The 26,657-nt window shown below is 43.3% G+C and overlaps 1 protein-coding gene across 2 annotated transcripts in view; it reads right to left on the reverse strand.

The window, feature by feature from the left end:
- The window catches only part of UNC5C (unc-5 netrin receptor C), a 368,757-nt gene that overhangs the window by 13,555 nt on the left and 328,545 nt on the right, over nt 1-26,657 (reverse strand). For both annotated transcript variants that reach the window (XM_036914075.2, XM_036914076.2), the window contains 3 exons: nt 22,293-22,526; nt 9,080-9,229; nt 6,547-6,711 (listed from right to left, as the gene is read on the reverse strand). In XM_036914075.2, coding sequence (XP_036769970.2) covers nt 6,547-6,711; nt 9,080-9,229; nt 22,293-22,526 — 549 coding nt within the window. The remainder of the gene's footprint in view (nt 1-6,546; nt 6,712-9,079; nt 9,230-22,292; nt 22,527-26,657) is intronic.

Consider the following 26,657-nt stretch of genomic DNA (forward strand, 5'->3'; position numbering starts at 1 on the left):
GTGGAGAAACTTACACAGCCACAGTGACTCAGGAAGTTGCTGTAGTTCTCAGAATATAGTGGAAGCCGCATGGAGACCTCAGGCCACAAAAAAAAAAAAAACTGAAAAAAATGAACCACACCATAAAAAAAACTGGCTAAGATTTGTCAAGAAACTTGCCTTGTGGTAAGGCATTGCTGGTTGCACTGCTGAGAGCCAGGCTGGCCCCCAGAAGCTCCGACTGAGCCCTTATGAACTGTTATGTGGGAAATCCTTTACCGTAAGTTTGGGTTGGAGGATTCAGAGCCACAAAGGGTAGGAGAACGAGACCTTGTTAAATACGTTCAGTCTTTCAGTGCCACACTGATGTCTATTTGTAAGTTCACCTCCAGCAGGTCAGCATTCCCCACTAACCTGTTGTGGCCTCGGACTCCAGGGGATGGGGTGTTGCTTACATCCTGGGAAAACAGACACCCTGAGGATCAGTTGTGTCCTTGGTGGGTGGAACCATTTGTGGAATGTTTAATAACTCAGTCTTCTGTTAAGTTGAAAGGGGGTAAGCCTTGGATCCAGCACACTGTTGTAAACTCATACCAGTAACATTAATGGACCCACCCAGATCTCTTTACTAGAAAGCCAGTCCTCCCCCAACTATACAGGATGGTACAGGTGAAGCCTACAAAGCTGGAGAGCACCCTGATGTCAGAGGGAGGCACGTTCTAGGTGCTCAGTTCTCCCAGCCCTCAGAATATTCTTTGGAACCCCTCGCTGATCTTAAGCTGCTCTTCAGAAGAAAAGCTGCTCCAAAGGTAAGTAAAGAGGGAGTCCCTGTTGTGGGCTGTAGCTGTCGGTTTGTTTGCATGCTCGATTATAATTTCTGCCTTGCTTCAATGATCCTGTGTCGTCTCTCCAGGGTGCAACCACTTTCTGTGTTCACCCTAACTGTCCCTCATTCTCATGAAACTAAAATGAATACCTTCTATCCTTTAGCCTTGTTTATAGTCCTTGATGTATCTCTTCCTGTCTATGGACAATAAGAAACCAATTTGTGTGTGCAAATCTCTCAAGCAGTGGCTACAGAAGGAACCATGAGCAAATGCTGGGCATGTCACCCGACCTCCGCAGCTGCCACTATGGTGGTCCCGACTTACAACTTCCCCCAGATTCCTCCACTAGTAATTACAATTAAAAGGGGAACTTCCTCTGGAGGCTATCTTGACACCTACTTCAGAGACAGAATTCCTGTTTTAATTTGACTCTCCCTTACGTGCTAATCAGTTCCCTTGATGTTGTACATTGAAATGCCACCCTGCCCAGCTTGGACCTTGGCAGGTGTCTGCAATCCAGAGCACTCAAAGAAATGGGTCCTAGACAATTACAATCTTGCAATTTGCACCCACACTGTGGAGGAGATCCTTGACAAGTCATCCTTATGTTTAAACAAGAGAGTGACTCAGATTAAAGACAGCCAAACCTTTCAGGGATATAGCCAGTATTCCTGAAAGACTTAAGACTATTCTAACTCTTGAAAGCCTAGGGAATGGCAGGGATGGAGCTGACTGATGAAATACAAGTTGGCATCATAGCCCCATATGTGTAACAAAGCCTGTAGGCTCCCTAGACCTTACAAGTGTGGCCCATTATCTCCCTCATGCCATGCTGGTACCTCTAGCTCACCCTTGGCCCTAGCCCTTTTGTCTCTCCAGAGAATGCATGGATGAGGATATGTATACCAAAGGATTTATGCTCCCCTGTGGGGGCCCAAGAAACCAAATGCCCATGGGACACATGGAGCTAAAATATTCCAACCAGGCCAGAGTGTTTCACTGTGTCAAAAGTGTCTGGCTATGTGGACAGTGTACCTTGGGACGTGTCCAACATAGAGTACGTATTGTCCAGGGAATCAGACAAGAGAGAAGAGAGCCTTAGGAACAGTAATTGCAGCCTAGGCTTAGCACTGGGGCTAGCTGCACTATGGGGGGCAGGTTTTGCTTAGCATGAGACCACCCTTTGAAATCTAACCACTTCAATGGAGGAATTAGCCACACCTATAACTTCTAGCTTAGATGCACTAAAAATTTTGGTACACTCCTTAGAGAATGTAGCAATGGATAACAGAATAGCTCTGGATTATCCCCTGGCAGAGCACAGAGGTGTCTGTGTGGTTGCTAACACTTTCTCTTGCACATGGGTAAACACAACAGACAGGTGGAATGAGATGTAAAGAAAATATACCAATAAGCTAGCTGGTTGCATGGATTTAGTAATCCTTCTGCTCACCACTGCTCCTCTGCCATCTGGACCCTGGGCTGGGAGGATACCAACCCCTCCAACCATCCAGACTGAGTACCTGGAAAAATATGCAAGTAACTGTGGGACTGTTTCATTCCTCTAACCAACTGATGCCCACTTTTGGCAGGAAGTAGAGCAATCACTGTCCCCGATTTCTCAAGAATGAGGAATGATGAAAAAAGGGGGGGATAAACCATAGGCTGTATATACCAAAAAGAATAATAGTAACAAGACATGTCAGGTTTGTTTTTCAGAGCCAATAGGAGTTGAGGGAACTTTGGGAAGTTGCAACAGTGTCCAGAACCAACTTAGGTTTTGACTGGAGACATGTGCAAAGACAGCCCCAGATGGCCTCAAGACACCCTTCGCTTGTTATCACTCTGAAGTCTCCACCTCTGGGTGGTGTTTAGCTGCCATTTTTTGACCATGCAATGTATGTGATAATGTGTCAACATGACATGTTGATATGCAGGCAAGGTAAAGGCCAAGTAAAGGTATGCGTGGCTCTCAGGAAGGTCTGATCACATAGTCATGTTGTCTTGGTGAATAAAGAACCATCATTCATCTGGGCCTTTAAGTCCTGAGACTCTAGCCCTGGCTACTGTTACCAAAAAACATTAATTCAACAGCTGCTGTGGGTGCTGGCCCACTTTTGCAGCACTCCACAGTAGAAATGACTTTCCACTTCCGTATTGTGACTCTTCTTAAAATCACTATTTCTGGGCAGGTGAAACAATCCCAACAGGGCAAAATTCCTTCTCTCTTATTAGATGGCTGATAGCCTTGGAGGTAAAAGAAAACTACACAATACCATTGACATTTAAACTTCATTGACATTTAATTTCAGTTGCTTTTAGTTCTTTATTTCCAGGTAAAAGTAGAGTTTACTCTCACAGAATGCCTATTATAATAATCATTTATGATATTGGTACCATCTGTCTTTGATGTTATGACTCCCTCAGTTAAACATATGCTTTTCCAACATTAACCCAATAGCTGCTGTGGGTGCTGGCACACATTTTCAGCACTTCATGACAGTAGTGACTTTCCACTTCCATATTGTGACTCTTCCTAAAATCACTAAGGAATTTAGGTTTTTCCAATGGCCATTGGAACGGGTTATAGAAAACAGAGTACATAAATAGATTGGGTTGGTTGTTGTAGAGCAGTATTACCTTTTACTTTTTAAATATTTTTTCGTGTGCGAAAAGTGTGTTTGTCTATATTTAACAGAGATTATAAGGTCTAGCAAACGTAAGAAGTTATCATTATAATCTGGTAAAACAGCTGACTAATATGTCTCCTAATGTTCCACTTTTTTTCCAGGGCTCAAAGCTAGCAGCTAAAATGGTGTGATCAGCCAACTTGAGGACTGAAGTCATCTTCTTTTCTCTGGGAGCTAAGTTTTACTTATTTAGAGTTATTTTTAAAGTTGAGGTTTTATTCATATATTTTTTTAAATTTGATAGAGAGGAAATCTAAAGTTTAGTTTGATGACATATGCCTCAGGTTGTGGGGCAGTGTTTACACAAGAGCCCAGTTGTTCTAACAAAATCGGTGGCAGCAATAATGGCGAAAATGTATTGAACATATGCTATGGGCCATTCTGTTCACAGCACTTAATAACATTCACTTAATTCTCACAGCAGACTCAGGAGTGGATACCATGTATCAATTTCTGCACGAGGAAACTGAGGCAAGAGGGATTAGGTAATTGTCTATGTCCCCATGAAACTCTCCATTTGGGAATTTCCTATGATAGGTGTTTGTCCATAGCTAAAACTAAACAGGAGGCCTGAAGAGTCTTTAATTTCTCTGTCTTCACTACTCTCTCTCTCTCCCTCTCTCTCTCTCTCTCTCTCTCTCTCGGTGGTGATGGGTAGCCACTCTGTTATTATTCCCCTCCACATTCTTCTTAAAATGTAAATGTTGATATGAGGCTTTTTCTTTCTTTTAAAAATTCATTCACGCCCATACTTTTACTCTTTCATACATTTTTATTCTTAAACTTCATCTCTCTGTGACTAAAGGCTTTGTCTCCAGTGAAGGGATCTCTAGCCAAAGTGCCCAAGAGGAACCACTGGCCAGCTCTTGACATCACCACAGTCTACGTCAAGCACAGCCTGGTCTCCCTGTGTCGGAGGGGGCAACATGTCCTCTGCCTGACTGGAGAGGCCAAGGGCCACCTCGCTTTATAAATGGCTGTAGGTGGGGTAAGCACCACAGTCCTGGCAAATCAGCTCATTCTTGGGAGACAGGATATTGGGATTGTAACCCCAGCCCACCTGCTAGTTCCCTGTGTGGCCCTAGGAAGAAGGCCTGTTTGAAAGAAAGACACCACAAATGGGGCCTGTTTGGTCATTCTCTATCAGCCACAGTGGGCCCCAGGGCCCTCCAGAGGCAGTTGTGCAGAGCTGAGCCTCACTCCCCAATGTTAGCACCCAGCCCTACTCTTCCCCTTTCTGTGGGCCACAAGTATCCGCATTCAAACGCTAACAACAATGGTGGGGCTCAGTGACCCTGAAGCAGATGCAGCAGAGCGCCCCCTAGTCCTCAGAGTCATCTGACTCCAGTCATTTCTGCACCCCACTCTGTTCAATGTGCCTGTCTGTCACACATGGGCAAAGGTCTCTAACACAACTGAAGAGGTGGCCTCTCTGAGCTGACTGATGCCAAGTTGCAAAAGAAATCATCTTTCCTCTATGTTGGCACAACAAAAGTCCTTAAATTGTGAACATACTAAGCGAAACTGTCTTTTCTTGGTGGGGCGGGTGGCAGCCCTCGCAGGGTAAGAGTGCTGAACAGCTCCCTTTCATTGGTGGCTGCATCTGATCCACCTTTTCATCACACAGCAAACGTTCACGCTGAACAGAAAGCAAGCATCAAAGGAGCAGACCTCTTCGCCCCCCTCCAAAATTCCACAGCCTTTGTTGTCACTGGACCTGGTAGGTTATTGAACTTTGCAGACCTGCTGGGCCCAGAAAGTGAAAAACCCCCCTTGGAGCCCACAGGGGTGGTGCTGTGTGCCTGGGAGACAGGGCCTGCACACCAGAGGCGGGCGGTTGCCATGACGCCCTGACACCAAGATCATCCCTTATGAATGTCACTGGGGGCTGTGACTAAAGTTGTTTATGAGTCAAAAGTCTCATGAAACTACAAGAAGAAATAATGACCGCACCTCTGCAGGCTGTGGGAAAGAAGGATTGAGCGTTGTGGGGCCTGACAGGCTGCCCCTGCCCCCAACGGCTTGCTAAGGAAGATGGTCTTTAAACACAACACGCGGAGCAGGGTGCACTGAGCAGAGTGACATTTCATTCATCACTGTGCATGAGACAGCAAGGGAGACGTAGTCTTCTAAGTCCCACTGCCCAGTTGTAGCTTTAAAATACAAGAATCCTGTGGTTGGGGGCTCAGCGAGCAGCAAGAAACTGGGCTTCCTGAGGCCCCAGAAGATCTGCCTTCTGACCACTCAGCTTATTCTTTTTCCTTTGTTCCTCCAGTGTGAAGGGTTTTCACTGTGCAGACTCCAGCCTTGGGGGTCCCAGGTAACAGATAAGGTCACAAGCACCCCTCTCTCTGGACAGAGAAGTTGTAAATAACAGTGATCATTGTTTTCTGTACTGTGGACATGGGAAAATGACCAGCGGAAGTGGGCAAATCTTGGCAAAGAAAGGCAAAGGGATGGCCACTGGAGGAAAAATATACAGATTTCAGTCTATTTCTGGAATGTTTCTCCCACTCTGAAAAAAGGATTCTTATATTTGGAGAATGGCATAGAAGAGAGAAAGGGGACCAAGAGATTTCTTTCAACAGAGAGACAAAAGGAGAGAAGGAAAAGAAGGGGTGGAGGCAGAGGCCCATCTCTTTTACTTCACCCATTGGGCAGTACTAGGCAAAGGCAGGTGAGCTCCGAGGATGGGAGAATGTGGGGTATGAAGGGATACTTCGGGAAAAGTTACTCCATGTGCATGCTGCTTGAATTAAACCTTATACTTGAAACTCAGATCTCTTGCAAAAAGTTAGAACATGATCCTAAAATTCACTTCATAAAATATAAAAAACTTGCTTTTCAAAAACGACTCCCTATTATATTCTTTTATATATTTAGCTCCCTGTGTTCATTCAAAATACTAGTCTGTTACCAAATAGGATCCATAGAAAGCTTCTCACAACTTCCCACATTGACTGTATTGAGATAACATTTGTACGCCACTCTCTCTCCTCCCTGGAGGCCATTTTCTGCCCTGATTTCTGAGACAGACAAGAGCGTCTTACCTCGGATACGGTGCAGTTTAGCTGGAAGATCTGCCCTTCTCCTTCCACTTGTCGCACACAGAGTTTGCAAACCAGCTCCACTGTGTTTAGGCTGAATCTTTCCAGAGTGAACGTGCAGTGGAGGTTTCTTTGAGACCCACTCCAGACATGGTAAAAAGGAATTTCCTAAAAGGATATAAACGTATTAACCACAGATGAGGGACTGGTACTAGAAACATCTATTAGATAGTACCCCTCACTAGGAGTGAGGATTAATAATATGGGTAACTGGTGCACCACTCACTGTGTTGTATATTTGAAACCAATATAAGACTGTCTATCAATGATACTTCAATACAAAAAAATAGGTGATGTATTTAAAAGGTTTTTTTAAGTGCTTGAAAAAGGTATTAAGACACAATATGGAAAATATCATCCCTAAGAGTATAATTAATTAGACCCCTGTTTTTCTAAGATGGGAATAATTTTAGTTTAAAATCTGAATATATGATTATGGTTTTAAAAATGTTTAAGTTGGCTATCCTACCACATTGAGATGTAGAAGATTAATATGCCAGTTAGGAATACAATGAAATGTGCATTTGCCAGTCGATTAAATGTGGATATTACAAAAAAAAAAAAAAAGCAACCATCAGACACTGTGCTGCCAAGTACTTTTCTCATATTACACAAAGTGCCTTCCTTATTTAATCCTAGCAACAGGCTTATACATAAGTATACCCCAACTTTTCAGATGGAAAAACTGAGGCTCAGAGATGTTAAATAACTCACCCCAAGTCCCACAGCTGAGTGGCAGAGCTGAGATTCGAACCCCAGAGTCAGCCTCCAGAATCCATATACTAAAGCCACGAGACACTTGTCATTTACCAAAAAAGCCATTGTAAATGACTTTTTAAAAGCTTAGAAAAATCCCCAAATAAAGCCTGCATTACAGTCCCTGCTCATTAAAAGGAATCCCTGCCATGATATTCTGGAGAAAAGCAAAGAACACCTGAAGGATGAGGCACTGATCCAGCTCTCTTTCATGCCTGAATCCTCCCCCTCACAGGACAAGGGGGAAAGACAAACTCACTGCGAGCTGGAAACCAGACTTGATTCGCTGCCATAGAAAAGCCCTTGGTGGAAGAAGTACCACGGCTCAAATACACACATTTTTTAAAAGTCTAAAATACCGTATAGCACCGTCCTAGGGTCTTTTTTCAATAAAGAAAAGAAAGGGTTGATACACAGAAAGTGGGAGAACATGGTGGTTAAGATCAGAGGCTATGGGACCAAATTCAGTACAGGTGAGGACACCCTCCCCTTGCTTGCTTGGTGCTGTGGGGCAAGTTACTAACATTTGCATGCCTCAGTTTCCCCATCTGCGAAAGAGTAAGTGAAAGAGCACCTAAGTCACAGACCTGCTGGGGTTCTATGATAGAGCCCGAGGTGCAGGGTGTTGGCAGATGGTAAGAATCCAGCTGGGCTTAGCTTGAACTAATGTCAGATGATCGTTATTATAAAAACAGCACTTCCCATTATGATCACACAAAGGAAATTGTTAATAATGGGAAGATTTGTGAACTTTTATGGTAGTTGCAAAACAGGAGAAAGAAGAAATCAAAAGAAGAGATTTAATGAGAAACTCAAAAGCCAGATTTCTCCATCAAGTGCTGAGTTATATAGAAGAATGCACCCCCCACCCATCATGGCTAGAGACTGTTAGCCTACTACAAGGCTTATTTCCCACAATTTATATGTAAATACTAGACAAATAAGAATGAGAATGGAGCTGGAAATTGTCCCTTCACTCCAGTATGTTCATTAATTTACAGCAGGAAATGGCAGCGACTTCAGCTGCAGTGGTGGGGTGCAGGACTGGACTTGTCTGTGTGCAGACATGGGTTCACAGCTTAGCTAAGTATGTCTGCATCCCTAGAACTGGGTATGAGGCTAGAGATCCCATCATAGTCTCCTTAGAGCTCAGGCTCCCTGAGGGAGGAGGAGGAGGTGAAAACCCCTGGAGAGGCCTTTGGTTTTCCCACAGGTACATACAATGAGACTTGGGACCTGTGTTTGTATTTTAATAAAATCCTGACCAGATTTTATTGTTATATTCTATTTCAGTCTCCAAACCAGGGTTCCTTCTGAGTCTTCAGTGTAAAGCAACTCTCCTAGTAAGCCTGAAGCCTCACCTGTGTCCTGCGGAGTTACAGTGTTCATCTGTTTTGCCTATGAATGCATTTGAGGCTGTGTTTTATAAAGTCAGTTTTAACATTTACTCCAAAAATTAATTGAAATGGTGGACTTGGAAGTCCTTTTTACTAAAAATAAAACAATGATAGTACAATTACTTGGAGAATCAAGAAAAAAGCATTCTTTCAAATATGTCAATAAAGTATTTTTCAAAAGTCTTAAATAACCTCAAACTATTTTGGAGAAAGTACGACTGATGCACGATTAATATCAAGGAAGAAAATATCTTATGTCTAAATAATTTCAGCCCTCTTCTTGGAGCTGTCTCTGAGCCTTTAGTTCAGCTTGGGAACCTTACCTGATATTTAGCCAGCAATTTGCTCTTCCAGAGGGAATGGGCGATATCGTGAATCGAGAGGCGCAGGTTGTGGGTGCTGCCTTTAAAATGAAGAGCCTTCGGTTCGTCGAGAAGCTGTCCTCCCATCTGTCTCTCAAGCTGCAAAACTTCCTATGACATGCCCAAAGCCAAAAGTGGATTACTGAATTGTATTACTTCTGCTGGCTGTCTCATCAAATGAGTATGTTTTGTCACTAGGCCTCCCGACACCGCACCTAACTTGTGCAACGTGTGACTCCCACTTTTGCAGCCTCGAGACCCTTCAACTGAAACCCCTGGCAGGTTGTGACTGGAAACCTACTGCTCCCCAACTATGTTGTAGCAATCCACATCATACTGTTGTAGGGCAAATTCAGGCAGGTCTGCATTTCCCAATGGTAGAGTGGAATATTTAATCAAATTCAGAAGAACAGCAATCAGAACACAAAATGGGAAGAACCCCAAATAAAAGGGAGGAAAAAAAGTAGAAATATAGCTAAACAAGGTAGTAGATTTTCAATGAAACTTTTAGGGAAAGGGGCAAAAATCACTAGAAAACCAACCCAGCCATAAAACAAAAATTTGGAATGTGTTTTGGGTATTTTTTAAAACCTTTTGTAGTTTCTTTACCTACATAAATAATAAAAAATTTGATTAAAATTATTCATTACATAATTCCCAATTATCAAAAAAATTAAAATATGCTCATAAGTCCTATTAGAGGAAAATGGAAGTTGTCAGCACCAAATACTGAACTAAACAGTTCCTCAGATTAAATTTTAAAAAGAACACTTTGTTTCTCAAGAACTTTGGCTGATAAAAAAATATGCTATGTAACTCTACTTATTTATAATATAAAGATGTAATTTGAAGACAAATTCTAAATATATTTCCATTCCTCAAGCTAGTTAATGGGAGTTAATGAAGCACTTCCAGTTACAGCTGCAGTTATCCAAACAGCAGAAAACTGGTAAGTTATCAGGGGATAAAACATCCTGGTTTTCCTTTGCTGTCTGAACCATTCCTGTGCACACTGCTCCTCTCATGCTTTAAAAGTTTTAGTGACAGCAGTATGTAGGCAATCTGTGATCTTTCTTTACAAGTTCAGGAAAATAATGGATTTTATAAAAATACAAAAGCAAAATATGATTTTCTTCTTTGGTGTGATTTCAGTTGAAAGCATGGGTTGTAATAGTGCCAGCGATCATTCAGGTCCTTCCTACCCAGGTACAAAGCACAGATGGGTCATAGTGAATTTTGAGTATGGGCACCAGATTGTCTTATACCCAGAAGGACATCAACCTTGTCTTCATTCAGTGAATTCTAACCCATGCGTGTGTAGACCAGTAAGTGAGGGCTTCCAATATCATTGATTGGGTATAAACAGCTCATTTCAAGCTGTTTCTTTAGTGGTTCTTAGCAACTATCATCTTTGAGTCAGACTGCTATTCTGAACAATGCAAGCTGCTGAAAGGCCCTATAAGGTGTAGGAAATGCTAGGATAATGTGGAATATGCTCTCAGACAGGGATTTCTCTAATTATCATTTAATGGAAGAGATGAGGCAGTTACATACTGACAGAGAGACACGCATGGTCCAGATGCTGGAGAATATTGACATTGAGTGTACTCAAGCTTGCTGGCTGATGGCTAGCTATTACTTGTGACAGGAGCCTGCTTAGTCAGCCCGCCCCCAACCAGGCAACTGGCCACCCAGACACATATGTTGTGTCATTGTGCCTGTGGTTCAGCAGCCTCCCAGGTTCCCCAGTGGGCCATACAGACCCACCCAACCCAGAGCCGCACATGCTCCTTTTGGAAGGAGCTTCCCACAACACTTCACTCTCCATTCCTCGACAAGAATCTGGCCATGTGGAAATGAAGATGAATAAGAAAAGTGAGGGTTAATTGCAGTTTCTTCTGCTTCAGCAGCAAGGCATAATGAGCTTCTGTTGATCATGTTCAGTGTCTAGTTAGCATAATAGAGAAAGCTTATGTTCCCAGTGAACCTGGCACCTGACAAATTCTAAAGCTAAAATGATGTTTGTTTATGAGCCATTAGAAGAAAAGAAACATAATTAGAAATCTTTGAGATTATAGTCATGCCAATCAATCAGTTCTAGCTTCTTTCCAGTACACCCTAATTACCTCATCAAGACGTCTAAAGAGCAATCGATAGTAATTATCTGATTACTATAGATCTTCATTATGTCCAAATTATCTCCATGGGATGTCTAAAAGAAGATGCATTGTATTCCGGGAGGAAATTGTACCCAACAATGTATAATCCACACCCCATTCCTATAAGCAACATAGATTGCCAGAGGATATAGAGAACATTATCAGTTTTCTTGGCAGGGAGGACCATTGAAAAAAACCTAAACTGCCTATTGACCATGACCTTGAAGTCAAGAAATCGAATACCACATTTTGAATGCAAAGTCTGGGTTGGAGTCAGCCCAAGAATAAGGCTGAGTCCTTGGTTTCTCCAGCACTGACCTCAGAAGTCTGGTAAAGAGTTCTCCCTGGTGGGGAAACAGCCTGGGCTAGCTTGAGCTCTTTCTTTGAGAGAAAGTGTCAAATAAAGTGTCATTTTAAAGACAGTGGGGACACACACTCTCTGAGAACACACTTTGGATATTCTCAAACTCTCGTTTTTCCACTAGCCAAGAGTGACACAGAGCTGCTGCACACAACTGGGAGGAACCTAACCTTTTTCTCCCATTCAGTTGGACACAAGCCCTGGTAGCTGCCTGTCTGGATGCATCCATTCTTAGAGCAGAGGTCTGTCTCTAAACATATTAGCCTACATATGCCTATCACTGGAAAAACTGAGCATGCATTTTATGTTTCTTCATAAATCATATACCTATATTGATTAGTATGTTAACATATTACATTATAAAATATACATAAAGTTAAAAGTGTGAGCTAAGAGGAATAAACACAGAGGCACCAATACATCTTTTTTTGCCCCAAGTTTCATCAGTCCCGGGGTGTGTGAGCTCCATTTTGGAGACGCCTGGCTGTTGGGCATATGTGCTCTCTAGTGCCTCTGGGAGAAATCAGCCCTGGATTAAATGATTCAATAAGAAGAATCCACACTGAACAAAGTCTTTCCTGAAAAGTATCCACCGTTACTGTCTTACTGAGGATGTTCAACTCCAAGGAAACATAACATAAAGGAGAAGACAATAACCAAGGTGCAACTTAAAAATATTAAAGTGTGAATTAAAGAGAGCACATTCAACATATAAAACAACTCCTTAGAATGGAAATTATCTAAAAACCACATGAGCCAGAGATGACTCACCACATATGGTGAACCTTACATATAAATTCTGTGTCAGAAGAGAGAAGGAGGAAGCCCACTTGATAGGCTAATTAGGCTTGTGTTCCATATTGTTATGGTTTTCAGTGTTATAATTTCAGATATACTATAGCAGATCCCACTTAAAGATAGGCTGCAACTTGCATTTCAAAAAGCTTGATTTTCTGAATTCCTTCTGCATGAAATCATTTTGGTTATTATACAGATGATATATAATAACATAAAAATAACAAATGTATGAATCAATAAGATATAGCTTTACAGTTAAATGCCTTCCTCTCCTTAATCTTTCTGGGCACATTCACTCAACATTGAGGAAATGCATGTGCCCTGCCAGGAACCATGCCAGGCTCTGGGGCATGCAGACAAGGAAGTCCCCCTCCCTGCCTCAAACCATTCATGTGGGAGACTGACATGTAAACACCTGACCCCAGCATTACGTGCTCAGTCCTAAGTTTCCAGATGGGCTGCGTTTGGATCACAACAGGATATTTCATGCCACTTAAAAGAGAACAAGAACAAAATATATTTAAGGTCAAAAGATTTAGGAAGACTTAAGAAAAATACCATGACCTTGGAAAGAAATGCCATAAGAGGAATTAAGATCATGTGAGCTCTTTGCTCTCAGAAATATAAATATCATCTTCCTTTGCAAAGGCTGTCCTCCCTCTTGGCAGCACCCACAACTGACACCTTTTACTGGTTCTGGGTGAATTTACCTGTTGCTTTGATGAGCTTGCTCTGCTTCGATGAGAAGGGGTCACTTTCTGACTTCCTTTGTCACTTCTAGCTCCACCTCTCCAATTTAACCTTGAAAAGTCTTTCTCAGGAGTCATTTATGGATAGAGAGGTGTCTGTGGCCCATCCATTCCTGGGGACACACACAACCCCAGTTGTAATGTCACCCCCTGTGCACCAGAGCCTGGGGCCTACTACTGGGATCTGAGCAGTCCTGTGGACAGCTGTGTCCCCATGCAGTGGCTGCCCTGAGACGGCTCCACGGTGGACCCCTGAGGGCTGTATTGATTCAGGGAGCCTGTGAGGGATTGCGCAGAAGGCAGGAACAAGAAAATTCACAGTAGAAACAAGCCGCTTTCACAATAACCAATTAAACAGGACATTATCCATGCCAAGCCATTAGCCCGAGCCGCTTAAGAGCCGCAATAAATCCAAGCTGTTTTAAAGGCTCATGTGTACAAAGGGCGCTCCTCTGGCCTGTCCCCAGAACCCTCCCAGGCTCCCGGAAGACAGGGTCCGCCCTCACGAAGGCGTGACGCGGCAAGGTGAGGGGGAGGTGCCATGCGCCTCCTGCTCTCTGGTTTCCTCCTCCCAGAACCTGTCACTCTGCTTTACCACCGGAGTTAGACTGCATCTGCCTCCTGCTGCTCACGTTCTTCTTCCTCCTCCACCTTCCAAGACAGGGCAAACTTCCTTGGGTCAGCGCACAGCCAGTGCACATGGGGGGCCCCCGGGAGAGAGAGCTGCATGCACTGAGCTGCCTGAGATCCTGATGCACGTTGATGGAGAGTCTCCTCTCCGTGCAAAGCGGTAGCTTTGTGCCTGGAGCTCTGCGAGGTGCTGGGGCACTGGCTCTGGTCTGCACACTGTGCCCTCCCATCCTCCACCTTGTCCTGCTCAGGAACGCCCCTCCTCTCTCATATCCTGCTCCAAAACTCCGCCTTCCTTGGAGGCACCTGCTTTAGCGTCCAGTTTCTCAGGAGGCGCTCATCCTGTCTCTGGGTTACCTAGCCTTTAGCTTCTCTCTCGGTTTCCCAACTACTGTCTTACCACTCCTTTCCTTTCCTTATTTTAAATCTTGTCAGCTACAGAAAGGAAACAAATGATTAAACTTAAAGCCTATATGACACATTAAGATATCTTCTGGAAAAGAAGGTTAGAAGAGGTGAAATGCAGGCTTTGTTTTATTTGTGTGGCTTTGTCCTGTGTGTCATCTGGATGTAATCTGTCTGCACGCTCTTTATTCTTGACAGAAACACAGAGCCCCAAATCAGCGGCACTTCCCGGAGCCTGGGGAGAGCACTGGGGCCCTGAGCAGGGCAGGCAGCTATCGTGGGGAGACCCCTAAGATGACCACACAGAGGAGAGAGCACAAAGGGTGCTAAATGGAGCAGCAGCTGGTCCCCACTCCACAGGTTGTCAGTTCGGTCGGTCGGCACCTCTCTTACACTCCACGCTCTATCCGGGGCACCGCACGAGCACTGAGGGTTGAGGTGCGCAGGTCAGGGCCTGAACTCCGCCTCCGCTACACGTCTGCCACACGCACACAGTTCAGGCCCAGGGGACACACTGGCAGATGTTGAGTGTGCCACACACGTGAAGCCTCGGAAGGCTAACCCTCATGGAGCATGCTAGCTGATGTTTAAAAAAGTCGCATCTCCAGTCAGAGTTTATGGAGCCTGCTTGCTCCTGTTCAGTCTGTGATCCTGTGTGAAGCCCGACCTTGTCGCTCGGGGGTGAGAAATTTCTCCTTTTGCTACTGAGGCTATTTCAGCTACAGCTGTCACAGCTGTGGGGCCGCACTCTCCTGAAGCAGAGGCCAGAGAAGGCCACCAAACCTCTCTCCTCTTCCTTCCAGTTTTGCAGCAACGCTGTTCTCAGCTCGCTGTGGGCGGACTCTTCTTCTGGCCTCCGGGCCTCCGGCAGGGAGCCCACCGTGGGAACAGCTGGTGGTCAGCCGGCCTCTCCCGCCTGCTCGGGTTGTCGCCGCCTCACTTCGCTGGTTTCTCTTCCGGCGCTCATGTGGAGTGCTGTGCTCTCCCTGAGTCTGTCTGCCATGCCTCATCCCTAATAGCAACAAGGTTGGCCTCCGGTGGCCATGTGTAAACATTTCCCATCAAGTCACTGCATGTCCAGGGCTCTGCCTGCTGCTCCAGCAGCTGCTGCCGTCATGGATTATTGGTCTAAGCTGCCACGTCCAGCCTCTGCGGTCAGTGCTGTGTGTGACACGTTTAAAGCAAAATGCCAAAGGGTAGCAGAGGGAAGTGGCCATGTCACCATATCACTTGTCCACCTCTGGGCATGCTTCTAAGAAAAAGATGACCTCTCACATCAATGTATAAGTAGGACTTTTTAGGTTGTTCTAGAACTTCTGATGTCATCTTGTATTTCTTTTCACCATTGAACAAAAAAAAGCCATGGTTCTTTTAACTTCTGTATTGGTTTTCTATTTCTGCAGTAAGAAATGACTGTAAACTTAATGACTTTAAACAATACAGATTTGTTACTTTATAGCTCCATAGGTCAGAAGTCTGACACAGGCTGCACTGAGCTCAAAACCACCGTTGGTGAGGCTGCTTTCCTCTCTGGTGGCTCCAGGGGAGAATCTGTTTTCATCTTTTCCCCCTCCCACAGGCTGCCAATATTCTTTGGCTCGGGGTCCCCTTCATCAGTCCCTGGCACCAGCAATGGCCCCTCTATCTGATGCTCCTATGGTCGTATCCCCCTTTGTCCACAGCTGGGAAAGTTTCTCTCCTTTAAGTGTGTAGACCTGTCCAGATAATCCAGGATAATCTCTCCATCTCAAGGTGGGCTCCCTTCATCACAGTGGCAAAGTCCCTTTTGCCATGTCCAGTACATATTTACAGGTTCTGAACACTGTGCACAGGTATCTTTGGGAGGCCATTATACTGCCTACCTCAATTTCTAGTTTCTCTTCTCTCTTTTCTCTTTCTCTCTCAAAATAAATTCAATGACATGACAGGTCATTTCTAAGGTATATGATAAGCCCTGGGCCATGTCTTATGAAGATGATAAAGATAGGGTAAATTCAGACACACGAAAAAGATCCTTATTCCTAAATGGCTGACCAACCGGCCTGAAACTCACCCCACCATTAGACTTAATATCTTCACTGAAGCCTTTATGTTCAAATGTGATTATAACCTAAATACCCACCTAGGGACAATTAACATTATCGAGGACTTATTTTGTGCCAGGAAATTTAGTAACTTTGATCTCCTTGAATCTTCTAAGGTCCCTGAGGCAGAACAAATGAGTGCCCCAACCATCCAGTTCAATGACTAAGGCCCCAGAGCTCTGAGGGGCAGAACCAGTATGAGTTGGTCAGCCTGATGCAAGCTTTCCTACCTACCATACCACACTTCCTTCCACACACACAGCACAGAAAACATTTTTTTTGGTGGCTATTATCTAATGCATGTGTCCATGTATGGATATATTAATTTAATTCCAGAGACCAGGCTTCTGAAAGTATAAAATACAGGTCAGATTCGTTTTCAGGTGGTTTGGGGGAACTGAAAGAACAGATATGGTTAATGGGACTTGCTCAATAGAAGGTGAGTCTTACTAGGCCCAGAAGAGGCTGGCCTGAGGTGCTCTGGGCTCAGGAGGGTCACAGTTTGCCATGAGGGGGCATCAGAAGGACACCAGGAAGGAAGACAGCAGGTGGCAGGATAAAAACACAGCCTTCTGCAGACTACCTGAGACTGCCTACAGCTGCAGCCTGGCAAAGTGACCACACAATTCTGAACTGACTTCCCACTTTCCTTCATTTTCTCTTATTTTTTTTTCTTCATATAATGTGATCTTGCAGAGTTACTATACTATACTACAGCCTAGATGAGGATATGGGAAAACTGAAGAAATCCAAGCACATCTCTTCTCCACACCAAATAACTACATAAAGAAAGCCAGCTTATGCTAATACACACCACTTGGCTTGTATCACCTACACATTTGTCTGAAGTTCAGTGGACATCACACATTGCCTATACGGTATGCAAAGAACTCTCTTCTAGGTTCTGAATCTCACAGTTTAATATAATCCCTTTATTATAAAAGGAAAATCTTATAAATTGTACCCTAGGATAGTGGAACAGAAATTACTTATTTTCACATAGATGTATGTCTCTCCCTGTTTTTAAACTTACCCCCAAATATAACCTTGTTCTCTATTAATTTCTGGTCTATTTGTATTAGGATTTAAGTCTTTGCAAATAATGAAAGGAAAACATCAATATTCTTACTCTAATCACCTAAAGAAGGGGGAAGGAAAAAAGCTGTAGCCACCCAACTTAATCTTTCTGATAACCTCTCTAGTCGTGCATACAATTGGTTCTAAAGTCTTCTCACAATCATAGGATCTTCATCTCTTCATGTGAAGTCAACCTGCACAACACTCACACTGGTCCTCTGAGCACTGGCATGGGGAAAAAACCCACCCAAAGGGTGGATGAAAGATGCCACTGTCTCCCAGCAGCCATGACTTTTCCTCCAGCAGTCACTGCTGGCCTTCTAATTCTACATCGATGCTTCCAAATTACTCAAAGCAGCTTTTAAGTTTCAGGTGACCATTTTTGCCCCTAGGCTTAACAAAACTCAGGGAAGTTGTTACAAAGGCTGTGGCACTCAAAGAACGGGATGGGGAGGTGTAAGAACATGTCAGGCTGCTTGAGACTGACCGATGTTGTGGTCTCCTTTTTTTGTTCTCCTTCTATGTGGACTATAGACGCATGTATGATAAAAAGTGGGAATTAATATTCTTGATACTTTTATCTCCAGACACTGAGCCATGGACATTGAGCTTTTCTTAATAGCTCTCCAGACTGCACAGTCCTGAGAATCAGTGCTGCACAGGGCTTCCCTCTCTGACCTAGTCCAACATTCTGTGAAGGTTTCTGCAATTCAGAAAGAATCCCCAGTTCAAGCAGTGACCATAAGAAAGGCTGGGAGATGCACATTTGGGCATCCGCTGCTATGCTGGAGAGGAGGTTTGGTAGAGGAGCTGGACTAAATGCACAACCAAGGATGTAAACCTTTTCATCAGAGCCCAGACAAGGTGAGAAGAGGCTGAAATAAAAGGTCTGAAGGGTAAAGGGCAGGAGCTGAAGGTGGTACAGTAGGAGTTACATCCCTGCAAAGCAAGCAGGGGCTGGGATACCATCAGGGATTTAGGGAGAGCAGGAGCGATCTGGAAGTAAAATCTGATGAGTCAAATAAAAGGACAGATGAATAAAAGGACTGTGGAAAAACAGGGTAGGCATAGCTTAGGCAGAAATCTTCAGAGAATAATTTCTTCTGGAGGTAGAAATAGAGGGCTTGTACAGTGGACGTCATGTCTGGCTACATCCCACAGCGCCTCCAGAGGGCAAGAGATTTCAGAGTGTGTTCCCTGTAGTTAATGGGTAGGAGTAGATGAAGGTTTGTGAATCAGGAGGCCAGGGCAGGATGAGGGAGGTCTTCCTCAAGAACAAAGGGCAGCTTGCATGCTTCTTGTGTGTGAGATATGGAAGGCCAGATGGTTGTGGCCCGAAAGCAGAGTTTCACACATGGACATCTTGGCAGTCGGAGATCTTGGTGCAATTGCCAATGAGGATAAAACCCAGAGTGCCTCTACACTGGCAGACAGCGTGGGATGGTGTGAAGGTCCCTGGAATAAATGTGGGCACGGGAGCTGTGATTAAGTGATGACTTTGAATTTGAGAGGATGAGGCAGTAAAATGAGTGGGAAGGAACACATGAGGCAGGTCCTGCTAGGGTGTAAGCCGTGCTGAGGAGCTGGAGTGGGTAATGAGTAACAAAGTAACAGGAGGAAGAACAGCAGAAGGAAGAGCCTGCCCTGAAGAAGAGTGATTGATACCCCAGAAATGGTCATGGGGTTTGCAAAGCCTTGGAATTTTCCCTGTTGGCCTTGGGGTTAGTTAGTCTTCACTGCAGGGTCTGTGAGGGATGCCACGTTACTTGGAAGATACAGTCACTGTTCATGTGAGCAGGTGAAGGATGGGACAGAGAATGATTTGAGGATATAGGAAAGCTTGTCCTTCATAGGATTAAAGTTCTGGAAAGATCTGTGAAAACGTTTAGGATAATAGTTCTTACTTTGGCTGCACAATAGAATAACCCAAGGGGTGCTAAACAAAAACAGCAGCAGCCATGGTATAATAACACCCAGGTGATTGGGACCTTTGGGCTGGGACCCTAGAGCGAGTAGTTTTCAAATCTCTCTAACTGATTTGTATGTGCGTGGGAGAGAGAACTACTGATTTAGGAGGAGCATGAGTGAGGAGGGGTGGGCCTAAAGGAGGAGGAGGTGTTGGGAAGGGATGATGGTCGTACTTATGGGCAACAGCTAGTAGAGAAGCAGGGAGATGGAGAGAGACTGGTGGGGAACATGAGCACGCAGGGTGCCAGCAAGGCAGAGCTTCAGTAATGAAGGGCCTTCCTGAGTTAGTCAGCCTCAGGTTCCAATTCAAGCATGGTATGAGGCAGTGTGGGAGGGACTGAACTAATTGTCTCTTCTGTATGTTGGATAGACCGTTTACCTATAACTAGGATTTTGGTATTTCTGCATTATTAAAAGGCCATGAGGTACAAGAAAGCCTTATCCATTATTCATGTCTGTTTCAGGCTCAGTGCAGGATCCCCAGATGCTGAGAATGTATAAATGTCTACTTGGAAAGGCTTGACTGTGATTCAAACTGCTTTTGGGTTGTTTTTACTGCTTAAGCCTGTTTGTCAGTCTGTCTTGGTGTTGATCATTTGTACCGCTTTTCACTAATTCCAATAATAGAAATATTTTAAGAAATAAGACTTTTTGGCATGGATTTGTATATGTCTGTTGGAAAGAAAGGTCAAGGGTGTCTGAGTATAAGAACTGTGTGTGTGAATATAATATAAAGTATGTGTATCAAACACTTCAAATATAGTGTGGATCTTCTACAGTATGTGTTTTGCAGTGATTTTTTCTTGGAATTGTTAAAAAGATTTGCCAGACTCAGACCCCATGGCTCCTCTTCCCTAAGAAGAATTTAAGCCTAGGATGATTTCTATTTGACAGTGCCTTAGAAGTTTTACATTTGCAAAGAATGTAAAAGAGACGACCTTAAGCTTTATACTAGTGCTGTGTGTTCACATCATTTATTCAACATCAGAAAGTCTTACAGGATCGACCACCTGACATATATCGAGTGACTGACTGTGTCTCATCCCATCCCTGGGCCCAACCTGCAACACTCAGTTTTGAGGACCCACAACTGCTCTCTGGGTGGAAACTCCAGAAGGAACTACTGTGATTTTCAGAAAAAAATTTCTTTCCTTGGCTTCCTTGACACATTTTTCTTTGACTTCTCCTCTTCCCCGGGGTGCTCAGCCTTCTGCAGTAGCTTTGCTGGCCCACTCCCACCCCCCTTGCAATGGCAGGGCTGCCCTTGGTCCCTGTGCTCTGGGGTGTGGTTCTTCAAGTGACCCACTTGGAAGAGTGGAGGGTTCAGCCTTCTGCCAGTTGCCCTAGCAGGAAGCCTGTCTTCTCACTCAGTAGCTGTATGACCTAGAGCAACTTACTTAACCTTTCTTTGCCTTGGGTTGCACATCTGTAAAATGGGGATAATGGTATCTTATAGGGTTATTATGAAGATTAAATGAGTTAATAAAAACATTTAGAATCTTGACTGGCACATATATTGTTATTATTTTCTCTTCCTCCTCCCCCTTGATATTTTGCCTGATCCCCATGGATACCAAATATCAATATTATACTGTCGGTTCCCAAGTCTCTACCTCAGGCTCTGTTCTCTGTCCAGGGAGACACACCCGTATCTCTACCTGTCCCTTGGGCATCTCTGTCCTGGTTTAATTCATACCTCTAACTCAATATTTGGAAAATAAAGTCACCACACCCACACTCAAAAGCTCCCTGCCCTCCTAATTGTTACTACTACTTAGAGGCAGACTTGATCTCTTGCTCAGCCCACTCAGTATTGGCCACCAGGCCCGGCAAGAGTGACTTGAATGGGGCCTTCCATACCTACTCCCTTTTTCTCCTTCCTTGGTCCACTCTTGCTCACCCAGGCTTTTCTTAACTCTCTCTCTCCACTGACGTCAGACTCAAATTTCTCAGGTACATTTCCAATCATGTCTTCCTTTTGTTTAAATCTCTCTAGTAGCTCTCCATTAACTCAAGAAACTCCATCCCCACTCCTCTCTCTGTAGGCAAGGCCTATCCCAATAAAACTATCTATCATTCAAGGCTTACTGGAAATATTAAGGTCAGGATAGAGCCTGTATTTACTGTTCCCTCTATGCTCCTTCATGCTATTCCCTTTGCCTAGAAATCTTGTATTTTTCCCCATTATTTCCAAACTGTACTTCCATTAGGGCCAGTCTCAAATGTTAGCTTCTTTTCAGGTATCCTCAAAATAACACGGTGCCTCCCTCTCTAACTCCCATAGAACTCTGCATTCATCTATGGCGTTATCACACTCTGACTTGTCTTCTAGCCCTTGGCATACTTCTTTTATTCCTCCTTCTAGATCATAACTTCTTCAAAGGTACTTACCATATCCTTTAAAGCTTCAAATGGGGTACAACAAATGGCAATAATGGTACCAGGAATTAAGCTCATTTATTCTGCCAAGCAGCAAGCAGCCTGTTGTCAAATGCTAACCCTTTTCCTCACAGTCCTCATAAAAAGAATGGGAAAGCATATAAATGAAGCGGCACACAAGAGGAACATACAGTATGAGCGATTGTGCCAATTCCTTTTATAGGAAGAACACAGCTGAGATAATCATGGAAGCAGATTATTTACCATCCATGGGTCCCGTTGCCAAATTCTTCCACTCCTAAATTTTTTATTAAATGAAATCAAGGAAGGTAAACAAAAGGAGCCCTTGGGAGGAATCAGCATAATGGAAACAGCTCATTTATCAGCATAGCCTCAAAGAAATGTCTATCTTTTTCTTTTTTTTTTTTTTAGCTGCATCTTTTGGGGCCAAATGCTTGTTCTCACCCACCTGGGTACACACACACATGTACACATCTTCTCTAGGTGCGAAACCTTGGCTTTGGTGTGAAGGTGAGGAAGGCAGGTCAGGTGGGAGCCACTTACCTTCAGGGCATCCTGGGTGTCATCCAGACAGTAGACTCGAAGGCTGTACTCCAGAGAAGAGCAGCAGAGGGGCCCGAAGATGGCCAGCTTCAGGCGCTTGGCGGCCGCTTTGGTGGTGGACCGCCCGACCAGGGCGTAGGTACTGAGGTTCTCTGTGAGGAGGTGGCCGGCCTCTGCGTCCAGCTGAATGTAGCAGGGGGTAGTGAAGTTCTCCTCGCCTACGACCACCACGTCCTGCAGGACAAGAGGGCAGGGGCTGAGGCTGCACCAGACCAAAGATCCTGCTGGCCACTGTGATGGTGGCCAGCGGGGCAGATAGAGCAGGGCCTCTTCTCCTGAGTTTTAATTATTATTTTCCCTTTCTCAGGCTTTGTTATACCTCTATTTCCATTCTTAATCAGTCTCTCCCCTACTTCCCTTATCTTGATTTTGCTAGTACCTTTATTTAGACACCTTTTAGTTAGTAGGTTTGGATCTTCTGAAAAATCCACATTACTGGAACCTACATCAAATTCCAAAAGAAATTCATGAATTATCCTTTTAATGTCAGTGTACCTGTGTCTGTTATCTGTTTTTGGTAATTTAATGTTTTAATCTCAAAATTTCTTATTGAATCTAAAAGGATGATTTTATTTTCAAAATTTCTTATTGAATCCAAAAGGATGATTTTATTTTGATGTTATTATAGCATAGTAGTTTTTTCCCCTAAAAATCTAGGGGTTTGAAAAGAATTAGAGAAATTAAGGAATTATGCAATACAGCTCTCCTCTGTTCTTCCAAACTCACCCACCAATTACTTTCCAAAGCAACATGTTGTTTCTCCTCAGTAATTGGGGCTGATGGCCTCTATTGGAAAGCACAATGTGGCAGGCTCCATGCCTATAAGACACTTTTCTCTGATATTTTTCATGTAAGTCTTTAAGCAGCCTATCCTCTTAGATTATGAACATATTTAACATGAAATAAAAGTAAGTGGATGTAATATATTTCATAAGAATAGTTACTAACTCCACCTGTTTTGGTTTTCACAAATGATGCAGGCTGCAGAAGAAATTCTCTGAAAGACTAAGCATAGGATCCATAAATCAAGGGTCTCAATTCACATACCTTCCAGGGCAGCCAGGTAATAGGAATATGTGAAGCAAGTAGGGAAGAAGACAGTAAGGAGCGGTAGAGACTGTGGTGAAACAGAGCACAAGCCTGTCTATAGAGTTCAATCTCCTCATGGCTTCAGGCCATTGCAGTTGGGAAGGGATGCAGGCACTGTGAGCACATGGCCTTTAATTTTTCCAGAGAAGCTGGAAGTTCATATTTTTATGTGAAATTTTCCAACTTTTTTTTTTTTTTTTTTTTTTTAGATAATTATTTTTTATTGAAGGGTAGTTGACACACAGTATTACATTACATTAGTTTCAGGTGTACAACACAGTGATTCAACATTTATATACATGATAATTCTAAGTACCAGCTATCACCATACCAAGTTGTTACAATATTTTGACTATATTCCTTATGCTATACATTACATCCCGGTTGCTTATTTATTTTACAATTGGAAGTGTGTACTTTTTCTTGGTTGTTGTTGTTAGGGCATCTCTCATTTTTATTGATCAAATGGTTGTTAACAACAATAAAATTCTGTATAGGGGAGTCAATGCTCAATGCACAATCATTAATCCACCCCAAGCCTAATTTTCGTCAGTCTCCAATCTTCTGAAGCATAACGAAAAGTTCTTACATGGAGAACAAATTCTTACATAGTGAATAAGTTACATGGTGAACAGTACAAGGGCAGTCATCACAGAAACTTTTGGTTTTGCTCATGCATTATGAACTATAAACAGTCAGTTCAAATATGAATACACATTTGATTTTTATACTTGATTTATATGTGGATACCACATTTCTCTCTTTATTATTTTTAATAAGATGCTGAAGTGGTAGGTAGATACAACATAAAGGTAGAAAACATAGTTTAGTGTTGTAAGAGAGCAAATGTAGATGATCAGGTGTGTGCCTGTAGACTATGTGTTAATCCAAGCTAGACAAGGGCAATAAAACATCCACATATGCAGAAGATTTCTCTCAGAACAGGGGGGGTGAGGTTCTAAGCCTCACCTCTGTTGATCCCCAATTTCTCACCTGATGACCCCCCTGCGACTGTGCCTGTCTTAGGTTGTTCCTCCCTTGAGGAATCTTACCCGTCTCTGGCTAACCAGTCATCTTCCGGGGCCACACAGGGAAATGTTAAGTTGGTAAGTGAGAGAGAAGCCTTATTGTTTGAAATGGTTAGCTTTTTATTTCTTTGCATATTTATGCCCTGTGGCTTCTATGCCCAGCATTTGTCTTGAGGTATCTTTACCACTTGGAGGAGTTATGATACTCGGTAAATTTGATATGAGGCACGAATTCTATTTAAGAATTCATTGTAATTAGGAAGGAAGAAGAAAAGCTATGGAAGTAGCAGGCGGGACAAAACATGGGAAGATTGATTATTTCTTTGACATATCTTCTTGTAGAGTAACTTCAGCATGTATAGATGTTAAGCTACTACTTAAATTGCGCACACACATTAACATAATAGGAGTATAGTTACATAACCAAAGCATACCTGTAATTACCAGCCATCTCCAGTGAAACCAAGAAAACCAGTTAGGCACCCTAGGCATTTGTGAAAACTTATCAATGATATGATGGTTATTATCTAACTGAATTTGAATAGTTTGAGAAAAATCAGACAAATTAAAACAACCCATTCCTGGGCACTGTTCACATCCCATATGTTCTTTTAACAGTAAATAGTCTGTAGTTGTAAGATTTTGGAGCGCTACAATTTGCACTTCTCCTAATTCTTGGTTGAGTTCCAACAGTATAGATCCAGTCAAATTTGTTGTTTTACTGTATGCACAGGCCAGCTTAGATATCTCCTTCATTCCCATGGCAAGTCCAGGAGCTGGTGGGATGAGTGCATCTACAGCTGTAGCAGTGCGTGGATCTTTGTTGGGGTTTTTTGATGATCATCTTCTGGCATGAGTCTTCCCGAGAGTGCTGATGTTGGAAGTTCTCTTTCATATCGTTTCTTAGTTCATTTTCGGGGTAGCCAAATTAGGCTTTGATCCTCTGTATAAACACAAACAGACCCTTTGCCTACACTTTTATATGTCCTTTATATTATTGTGTAGAACTCATTAGAGGTCACCACATAGGAACTGCATTTTTTTTTTTTTTTAATCATTAATCTACACTTACATGACGAATACTTACGAATACTTTGTTTACTAGGCTCTCCCCTATACCAGGTCCCCCCTATATACTCCTTTACAGTCACTGTCCATCAGCGTAGCAACCTGTTGTAGAATCACTACTTGTCTTCTCTGTGTTGTACAGCCCTCCCCTTTCTCCCACCCCGCTATGGATGCTAATCTTAATACTCCCCTACTTCTCCCCCCCTTATCCCTCCCTACCCACCCATCCTCCCCAGTCCCTTTCCCTTTGGTACCTGTTAGTCCATTCTTGAGTTCTGTGATTCTGCTGCTGTTTTGTTCCTTCAGTTTTTCCTTTGTTCTTATATTCCACAGATGAGTGAAATCATTTGGTATTTCTCTTTCTCTGCTTGGCTTGTTTCACTGAGCAAAATACCCTCCAGCTCCATCCATGTTGCTGCAAATGGTTGGATTTGCCCTTTTCTTATGGCTGAGTAGTATTCCATTGTGTATATGTACCACATCTTCTTTATCCATTCATCTATCGATGGACATTTAGGTTGCTTCCAATTCTTGGCTATTGTAAATAGTGCTGCGATAAACATAGGGGTGCACTGATCTTTCTCATACTTGATTGCTGCATTCTTAGGGTAAATTCCTAGGAGTGCAATTCCTGGGTCAAATGGTAAGTCTGTTTTGAGCATTTTGATGTACCTCCATACTGCTTTCCACAATGGTTGAACAAGTTTACATTCCCACCAGCAGTGTAGGAGGGTTCCCCTTTCTCCACAGCCTCGCCAACATTTGTTGTTGTTTGTCTTTTGGATGGCAGCCATCCTTACTGGTGTGAGGTGATACCTCATTGTAGTTTTAATTTGCATTTCTCTGATAATTAGCGATGTGGAGCATCTTTTCATGTGTCTGTTGGCCATCTGTATTTCTTTTTTGGAGAACCGTCTGTTCAGTTCCTTTGCCCATTTTTTAATTGGGTTATTTGTTTTTTGTTTGTTGAGGCGTGTGAGCTCTTTATATATTCTGGACGTCAAGCCTTTATCGGATGTGTCATTTTCAAAGATATTCTCCCATACTGTAGGGTTTCTTTTTGTTCTATTGATGGTGTCTTTTGCTGTACAGAAGCTTTTCAGCTTAATATAGTCCCACT

This window comes from Manis pentadactyla, chromosome 5 (genome assembly GCF_030020395.1).
Source record: "Manis pentadactyla isolate mManPen7 chromosome 5, mManPen7.hap1, whole genome shotgun sequence".
Classification (NCBI taxonomy): Eukaryota; Metazoa; Chordata; class Mammalia; order Pholidota; family Manidae; genus Manis; species Manis pentadactyla.